Here is a 9,816-nt window from a genome sequence, read left to right as displayed (position 1 = left end):
TGAGTTGTCCCTCTGGGACAGTAGGACATGGAGGAGAATCTTAAAGCAATAAGAAGCTTCTTAAGTGAAACTCTGTCACACAACACTGCCAAAATCAGGCATTCTCCATGGCATGACAATTTACCATCTCTTAAGATGGTTTATTAGCCCTGAATTAGCATCCCCAACTGTCACAGCACAGAGGAATCATCTCTCATTAGCTCTCACTTTGGTGTGTTTCCATTGACTCTCCTCTCACTATTAAGCTTCAAGCACATCTCTTCCTAGCATTTGGGCTGAAATGGAAGAGTCTGTGAGTAACTTCACAACATTCTTAAAAACCTGATGTTTTGTGTTGTTATTTGGTTGTGTGTTTATTTGATTAAGAACTTTATTTCTTTATCTAATGAATGAAGTGCTTCCTTTCCCGAACCATTTACAAGAGTCCTTCCCTTAGTAACAGATGTGCCATCTCAAAAGGTCTTTGTGATTGGCTGTACCTTAAGTGATTTGAATTTTAATGTCAGACCTTCTCTTTTCTTCTAGTCTTGTCACTTCTACCCCAGTCTAAGGCTCTACTGCCCCCATCAAAGCACCAAAGAAGAAAATGCCCATAAATGGAGTCCTGGTGCTAGGATTTCTTATCGTGGCTTTCCTGATGTGTCCTCAGGATTCCGGGGGTATCAAAGATAGGTGCTGAGAGAATCAAATCTAGGGATATGAGCTCTGAAAGCACTGGAGAGATGAACTGTAGACACTTGCAGGACAATCTTTGAAGTGAGCAAAATGATGACAGGTATTATGTTGCTATAAATCTGAAAGTATAGCAAATTGTAGTCTGGAGGAGTGCTGCCATTACCATTAATTGAAGTCAATCACATGTAGTTTAGAGAAGCAAAAACTGAGTTCTATATTGACTAATACCATTGACTTTGAAGTGTGCCAAATGTGAGGGAGGAGTAGGTTCTGAGAAGCATTAATAAGCTGCTGTCTGGGCTTCAATGTCTCTTACTGGAAAAATGAGTGCCATTACAAATTTCAACCTCACATAATTTTGTGGGGATTCAATGAGAAAACAATATGAGATGTTCTCAGCTCCTGTACTTAGCTGAATACATGCTGGTTAAATTTTGGCATGTGAATCTTATCAGCATATTTTGAGCACAGATATTATATTGATGATCACTAGAAAGGAACATCGCCCCAGAGCAACAATCTATCCAGGGAGAGGGAAGGCCAGGTACCTGATATGAATTGCAGTATATATGTGTATAGATATCAGAACATTTGTTTTCTAGGTAAAGTGAATACAATCTTGTATGTCAATTTTATATCCATTGACCGAAGAGAATTCATTATTTCATTTGATTCCAGAGTTCAGAACATAGCCTTTTAAAGAGTGTCTCCCTATTCTTAAAACTGCAATAGTCTGAGAGATTCACACAACTAAGGCTGAAGTGTATTCAATGCCTGGGAAAATACAGTGAGTGATCAATTCCTCTTTAGCAGCTGCTGGTGAATTTCCAAAGAGTGGATCACTTCACAGCTTGTAACATGGAGCTTAACAACAGCTTCACAAGACTGAGGGATATTCATCCTTCTTTTCCTTCAATCCACCCTCTCTAACTCTGCCTCTTTATTTCTGCCTTAGAACTCTGTTCAGCCTGGATGTCCTCCACCTGAGCCTCATCTTCAGACTCATCCCTGCCCTCCACCACTCCTTCACTCTGTATGGTTCCACTCTGTATGGTTCCACTGCCCCTGCCAACATGTTTTTCTCACATACTGGATTCTTCTTACTCTCTTCCACCTGGTACCCACTCTGACATCTTTTCCTGCCTTTTCAGAGGAGCATGTGATCATCCAGGCTGAGTTCTATATGAAGCCTGACTCATCAGGCGAGTTTATGTTTGACTTTGATGGTGATGAGATTTTCCACGTGGATATGGAAAAGAAGGAGACAGTGTGGCGGCTTGAAGAATTTGGACGTTTTGCCAGCTTTGAGGCCCAGGGTGCATTGGCCAATATAGCTGTGGACAAAGCTAACCTGGACATCTTGATAAAGCACTCCAACCACACCACAAACACCAATGGTAACTTCTACACCACTAGACATTGGAATCCTAACGTTGAAACAGATGCTTTGGCTTGTGTTACATTTTTGTAACTGACTTTCCCTCCCAGGGGCCTAGAGTCGCCATCAGCAAGCCCCTACCTCTCATGCCAAAGGCCCAAGAACAAAGTATGAGTTTATTCCTTTCCTTCAGGTGCTCACATCTTATCCTTACCACCCACAGTGACTCATACTGTGAGTCATTGCCCCAAATCTATGCCAGGAGAGACAGGAATAAAATTATACCCGTTACTTAAAGTATCCCAATATATCTTATACCATAACATTGGTTCCAATTCATGGGGGAGAGTATCAGAGATAGGTATCTGAGACTGTGGCATAGATTCTCAGGCACATTTCCAATTGCTTTTTCAAAAGCTTCAGTGGGAGGGAGAGGGTATAGCCTAAGCAGGGAGGCCTAATTTCTGTCACGTGTCCCCGGAACCTCCCGAGGTGACTGTGCTCTCAAACAGCCCTGTGGAACTGGGAGAGCCCAACATCCTCATCTGTTTCATTGACAAGTTCTCCGCACCAGTGATCAATGTCACGTGGCTTCGAAATGGAAAGCCTGTCACCACAGGAGTGTCAGAGACCGTCTTCCTGCCCCGGGAAGACCACCTTTTCCGCAAGTTCCACTATCTCCCTTTCCTACCCTTGGTGGAGGATGTCTATGACTGCAAGGTGAAGCACTGGGGTTTGGATGAGCCTCTTCTCAAGCACTGGGGTATGGACCATCCGTCAATCTCCTTTCTTCTATGGTTTCTTCGCATGATGCTTTGTCTGGTGCTTTGAGACCCAGAGTACTGTAACTCATCCATAACCATTGCTACAAATCCTATTCCTTGTCTTATCCCATTATTCAGCTCCCACTTGTTAATCTGCATTCCCTTCATATATCATTCTGTCTTCCTCTTATTTAGGTGACTAATAACTCTTCATTGACTAAATGTCTATATTTGCATCTAAGTGCTTTTCCAGACCATGATCATTACTTCTGTACCATACTCTGTTTTATTTTCCCCAGAGTTTGATGCACCAACCCCCCTCCCAGAGACAACAGAGAATGTGGTGTGTGCCCTGGGCCTTGTCGTGGGTCTGGTGGGCATCATTGTGGGAACCATCTTCATCATCAAGGGCATGCGCAAGGTCAATGCTGGTGAACGCAGAGGGCCTCTGTGAGGCATCCACAGGTGGGTTTAATGTGGGCAGAGGAAGACATACATGGAGTTTTCCAAGGGTAGGAAACAGCATGGGAAAGAGGATTGTGATGCCTTTAAAGTGATAGGAAAGTCATGGCTCTTGCTAGGATATCTTTGCTAGGATAGAGCCAGACATTGACATCATCTGGTATCCCAAAGCTTCAAGATCCCTTATTTCTTTCCGTACATGTGTACCTAGACCAAAACTTGAGTCTTGGAGATTATCTCCACTACCTAAGACCATTGTTTCACATCAGAGTATTGAATCCAAGTGTTCAAGGAAACATTTGGGCACTTACTGGTTTGTATTTCCTGAGGCAGACCTTCAGTTAAGAAGGGTTTCCAGAGTTTGGTTCACTTGGAGTTAGGGCAGATTCAGTGCATGAAATGAAATTCTCTTGAAGGTCAATACCTATATTTGCTTCTCTAATCTGAAAGGTGATGTTGAAACTTCCAAGAGAAGGTAAGGCAGTGCTCTGCTCATTTATCCTTACTCAGAGTGTAGGGGATGCAGTTCATGTTGGAACAGTGGTATTTAGGTTGTGTTTACTGGACAGATGTGAGAGGAATGTTATGAGGCTTTTCCAAAACAAAGGATTAAGGGAGAAGAAAAAGGATCTGAAAAAAGAGCTTAAAATACTCATCTTAATCTTTAGTAACCATGTATGTCTTTCTACAGGCAATGGCTTTTCCCAAAGAGAAGATCAATGAAGAAATTTGTGCCTTGAAAGCTTTATAAGCCTGGCAATATCCCAATTGCTCACCTCACTGAAGACAACTATTTTTCAGCATTTTCAGCCCTTTAGCTATTCTAAGAAGAATGATGCCTTCCTGATCTGTCCAGGCTCTGCTGTGGAGTTATTCTATTTACTGCCCTTCTTGGGTCTATTTTTCTCCATTTTCTACCATCATTTGATCATCACCATGTGTTGCCTCTGGAATGGACCCCAGAGGATCCCTTCTCTGCCTGGAAACACTTTGAATGTTCAATTCAAACATCTCTTCACACTTATTGCTTGGGTTTCTCCCAACTGTGATTGTGGTTTTTTTTTAACACAATAAACTTTTGATGTTCTGAAGGAAGGTTTGGTGTGTAAGCCAGTTCTTCACAGAGACTAGAGAATATATATGATTCTTTCTTCCAAAATGCATGAATGTTGAATGTCTGTGATAAGTTCTGTAAGTAATCAGAAATATCTAGGTTCATTAGGACCATGCCTCACTTGTAGCATCCATAAGCAATTCAGTTGCTGTGATCCAGTCCCCCTATGGAAAACCCTAGAGTAGAGTTCGTTGGGAGATCTCTACTTAGCAACGGTTTCAGGATCTGGTCTTGGTTCTTGAGTCTCCAACCCAATGATATATCTGGATCTTTGGTAGAATGAATGCAAAATGTAGGGTTTAGCCTCAGATAATGAATAAGACTCATGATGGGGAGCAGGTGGGAGTGGAGTAGGGAAGAGAAGACTAGGAGTCATATACCTTACAGAATTTATGTATCAGTGACACTCATTCCAGGTTTAAGGAAAAATAGGATTGGACATTGCGTGTCAGCATTACCCATCTAATTAACATGGTCTTGGATGCCTGTTTCATCACCTTGAGAATGATAAGTCATTATTAATAATTAATAATTATTAATTAGTCATAATTAATTAGTCATAATTAATTAATTAATTAGTCATAATTAATAAGTCATTATTCCTGGAAGACTCTTGTATTGCATATGTATCCCTGAGTAGAAACCCCCAGTAAAAAGTGGGAGGTTGGACAGGACATGACATTTAGATGGACTGAAAACATGTTTGAGACACAGAGGGCTATTGCTCTTTATCTATGAAACTTTTACTAAGTGGTTACCAGGGCCTAGCCTATACCTTCCAGATTAATTATCCTGACAGTTTGCTAGAGTGGCAAATAAGGGCAGTTGCAATGATGTCAATTTGGGGTTCAACTTACTCTACCTTTGTTATCTGTGCATTCACTCGTATCCTGCTTAACTAACCTATCTGATTCCTTTCTTGAAGATACTGATGGCAATTTTTCCCACACTGAGTTATTATTATAAGAATCAAAGGAAAACTGCAAAAAGACTAAGTACAATGCATAGAAGTAACAATGCTTCAAGAATTATAAATTCCATTATTTTTTCTCAAAATTTCAATACCTGATGATAAAAATCCCGGAAAAGAACAAATCAAGGCAAGATGACTTTGAAGGGTAGCAGAATACATCACCCCAAAATATACCACTAGCCAAAAAGATCCTTTAGAGCTGAGAAGGTGGTCTTGGGTAATCAAATTGTGTTAGATTGCTTATTGGCTGAAGAAGGAGTCTGTGCCACAGCAGATACCTCCTGCTGCTCCTGGATCAACACCCCTAATATTACAGAAACCCAAATACAGGAAAATGACAAACAAGCTTCTTGGCTAAAACACATTGATACCAACTGGTTTGGTACCTGGGGGTCTGGACTAAGAGACATACTTCAATCCCTTTGGTATTCTCCTGATAGTCGTCATGAAGCTGTGTTCTCTCAAGGGGTTTAAACACATGTTTATAATCACCAGCAGTACATCAGATGGTCTCACTGCACTTGGAGAAGCAGAAATGGCATGAACGGTGAGGTGCAAACACCTTCCACGAATCTGATCTGATAACTTAAGAGTTTCACAGGGCAACAAGAATAACTTCAGCCTGATGGTGACTGAGAGAGTCACTAATGCCAAATTTTTGGTCCATCTCTCATGCATGAAAGGATGACCAAAATGGGAGATGATTGGAGTAATTTTACTAGGAGGCTATTAGACAGAGATGGCTCCAACATCTTGGTAACTTTCGTAAGCAAACTGAATCCTAAGCCAGACTCTATTCCTATAAGTGCACTTGTATCCCAGCAAAATTCACCAATAGCCAACTGGGCTTTTCCAAGTCAGACTGAATAAGATATAGCGAATCAGGTAATTTCCATGTTTTGCCTCTGCATCTGCTCTATGAAAGCCTTTCTCCAGTTCCTGTCAGAGTTCCATCTCCAGAGTTCTTTCACCATTTTTGGTTGGCACTGCCAGATTTGAATCATGCTCTCGAACAAGCACTTGGAAGTTATCTCATGCCTCAGTTGATCTTTCAACACCCTATAGTAAGTTTCTAGTTGTGTAAGCTATTGACTCTTGGTTCCATCTCAGGTCGGGATCTCAGGGTCATGAGACGGAGCCCTCCCCGGGGCTCCACAATGGGTATGATGCCTTCTCCAATTCTCTCTCCCTCTCTCTCTTCCCTTTCCCGCTCCAGCACTCTCTCTCTGTGTCTCTTCCTCTCTCTCTCTCTCTTTCCCTCTAAATTAAAAAAAAAAATTGAAAATAGCAAGTTTCTTTAGCTATGGGTTATCAAATCAAAGCCTTGTGTTTAGAAAGTTGATAACAGGCATAGGTTTCTTTTACATATTCCTACTTTTTACTATAAAATAAACAGGTGTACAATAGAGAATACACTAAAACTCAGACACATGGAATAAAAAGAAAACATCTCAATCGTCTCATAAAGAAACACATATTTTGAATACTTTCCTTTTGAAGAGTAGTTTTAGCTTTACAGAATAATTGGGCAGAAAGTACAAAGTTCCTAATTTGCATGCCCCCCCCCCACCCGCCATATACAGTTTCTTGTATTAACATGAGTCATTAGTGTGGTACATTTGTTGCAATTGATGAGCCAACATTGATACATTATTACTTACTGATGTCCATAGTTTAGATTAAGGTTCACTGTTGACATGATACAGGTCTCTGTTTGGCTTTTCCAGGATATCGTAGAGTTGAGACCCTACAGTAAGAACTTTTTAGCCTAAGAGAATTCTTTCACTTAGCAAAATGCATTTAAGGTTTCACTGTGTGTTTTCAAAGTTTAATAGCTTTTTTAAAAATTGCTAAATGATACTTCATTGTATAGTTTTTCCACAGTTTATCCATTCACCTCTCGAAGGTCATTTTGGTTGCTTCCAAGTTTCCAATTGTGAACACAGCTGCTATAATCATTCCTGTGCCAGTTTTTGTGTGGATATATGTTTTTAATCCTTTGAGCACATACCTATGAGTGTGATTGCAGGACTGCAAGGTAACAGCATGTTTAGCTTTGTAAGAAATCACCATGGTTCCTTCCAGAACAATGGTACCATTTTGCATTACCATCAACAAGGAATGATATTCCTTACTGTACCACATCCTGGCTGGCTAGCACTTGATGCTGTGAGGGTTCTCGATTTTAGCCAGAAGGCCACCTTTTAACAACTTCTTATTTTGAAATAATAGGGTTTCACAAGAAGTTGAAAAGACAACATAGACAGATTCTGTGTATCCTTTTGCCTAGTTTCCCCAAGTGATTACATATTAAATACCTTAAATAACTATAATACAATCTCAAACCAGGAACCATATCAGTAAAATGTGCATGTCCAGTCGTACGCCTATGTTTCATCCCATGTGTGCTTCTGTGTGACCGCCACCACCGGCAAGCACAGAATTATTCCAGTACCACAGAGATCGCCCTCATGCTGCCCTCTATATTCACAACCACTTCCCTTCAGACCCATCACTCCACACCTGACTACCACTAATCTGTGCCCCGTCTCTGTAACTTGTCATTTTGAGGATGTTAGATGGATGGAATCATTCAGTAGAGGACTTTCTGAGACTGGCCTTTTTCACGGGCACAATGCCCTTGAGAGCCATCCAGATTGTCAGGTGCTCCCACAGTTTGCTCGTTTTCATTGCTGACAGAGTTCCATTGTATGGATGCACCAGTTTGTTTAACTGTTCACCTACCGCAGGGCCTTTTGGTGGTTTCTAGTTTGGGGTTATAGCAAATAGAACTGCTGTGAACATTTGTGAACAGTTTTGGGTGAATGTAAGTTTTCATTTTCTGACATAAAGCCATGAAATGTGATTCCTGGGTGGGGACTTTTTATGTGTATGCGTAGTTTTTAGGAAACTGCCTAACTATCCTCCAGAGGAGGTTGTACCCGTTCACTTCCCCCATCAGTGCAGGAGACTTCCAGTTTCTCTGCATTCTTCTCATCATTTGGCATTGACGCTATTTCATATGTAAACTATTTCAGTAGGTACATGATATCTCAGCATGTTCTTAATTTGCATTTTCCTCCTGGCTAGTGATGTTGAACATCATTCAATGAGCTTATTTTCTGTATGAATATTCTCTCTGATAAATGTCTCCTCATGTCTTTCATCCATTTTGTAATTAGAGCAGTTGTGTGTGTGTGTGTGTGTGTGTGTGTATGTGTGTGTGCGCGCGCGTGTGTGTTTCTTTGCCTGTATGTTTACTTACTGTGGAGTCCTGAGAGTTCTTAATAGATTCTAGACACATGGTCTTTGTGGCATTTTGGATGTGAAATGTTTTCTTTCAGTAGCTAACCTTTTCTGTCTCTCAATAGGATATCTTATAGAATAGAAGTCTTTAATTTTGATAAAGCCAAATTCATCCATATTTTCCCTTTATGGATGGTGCTTTGATGTCAAGTCTAAGAACTCTCCACCAAACTCAAAGATTTTATCCCAAATATTTCCTCCTGTTTTCCTGTGAACATTGTACACTTTACATTTAAATTCATGATTTCATTGAGTGAAAAATTTAAAAAGTGTTAAGACTTGATCTAATTTTTCCTTTTCCTTTTTTTCCCTTTTTCCTCCAATTTTGTTTGTTTTGTTTTTGTCTATGAATATCCATGTGTTTCAACTCCATTGTTTGAAAATACAATCCATCTTCCTCATAGCTGCATTGTACCTTTGTTAAAAATGAGTTGGGGCACCTGGATGACTCAGTCTGTTAAGCATCTGACTCTTGATTTCTGCTCAGATCATGATTTCAGGGTTCATGAGTTTGAGCCTCACATCAGGGCCTGCTTGGTATTCTCTCTCTCTCTCGCTCTCTCTCTCTCTCTGCCCCTCCCCTACTCATGTTATCTCTCTCTCTCAAAATAAACAAATGAACATTAAAAAACAAATGATTAAAACATTTTAAAAATGAGTTAGTGTGGATCTCTTTCTGAGTTCTCTACACTGTTCATCTCTGTGCCTGACCCTGCACAACCCCCATTAGCCCTGATCACTCGAGGTACAGAAAAGTCTTCAATTAGTGATCATTCAATTTTACTTTTTCCTCAAATTTCATTTTATCTATCCTAACTTCATTGTTTTTTCATAAACATTTTAGAATAACTATCTACAACTAATGAAAATTTTGCTGAGATCTGGATATTGCATGAAACTGGGATATCAATTTGGGAGGAGAACTGACATCTTTACTATGCTCGGTTTTCAGCTGATGAACATGGTAAGTCTCTTCATTTAATTATATCTTTGATTTCTTTCCTCAGCATTTCTGTTAAGAGTTGTACATGTTCTCCTAGAGTTCTACTTCAGTGTTCCTGTTCTTTTCTTTTCTTTTCTTTTGGTGAGTGATTGTAAATGGTGTTATACTTTTAATTTTTGTTTTTTTTACTTCATGGCTGTA

The 9,816-nt window shown here is 40.2% G+C and overlaps 1 protein-coding gene across 1 annotated transcript; it reads left to right on the top strand.

The window, feature by feature from the left end:
- The first annotated feature begins 528 nt into the window (after positions 1 to 528).
- Positions 529 to 4,374, top strand: LOC128777793 (HLA class II histocompatibility antigen, DR alpha chain-like). Its single transcript, XM_053905339.1, has 5 exons — positions 529 to 666; positions 1,825 to 2,142; positions 2,509 to 2,816; positions 3,117 to 3,282; positions 3,971 to 4,374. Exons 1-4 carry the CDS (start codon positions 587 to 589, stop codon positions 3,269 to 3,271), a joined length of 861 nt encoding a protein of 286 aa, XP_053761314.1. The 5' UTR covers positions 529 to 586; the 3' UTR covers positions 3,272 to 3,282; positions 3,971 to 4,374.
- The last annotated feature ends 5,442 nt before the right edge of the window (positions 4,375 to 9,816 follow it).

The sequence above is a fragment of the Panthera pardus genome, unplaced genomic scaffold, assembly GCF_024362965.1.
Source record: "Panthera pardus isolate Hobbes unplaced genomic scaffold, ASM2436296v1 HiC_scaffold_17, whole genome shotgun sequence".
In the NCBI taxonomy this organism is placed as follows: domain Eukaryota; kingdom Metazoa; phylum Chordata; class Mammalia; order Carnivora; family Felidae; genus Panthera; species Panthera pardus.
This window is presented reverse-complemented; position numbering and strand designations above follow the sequence as displayed.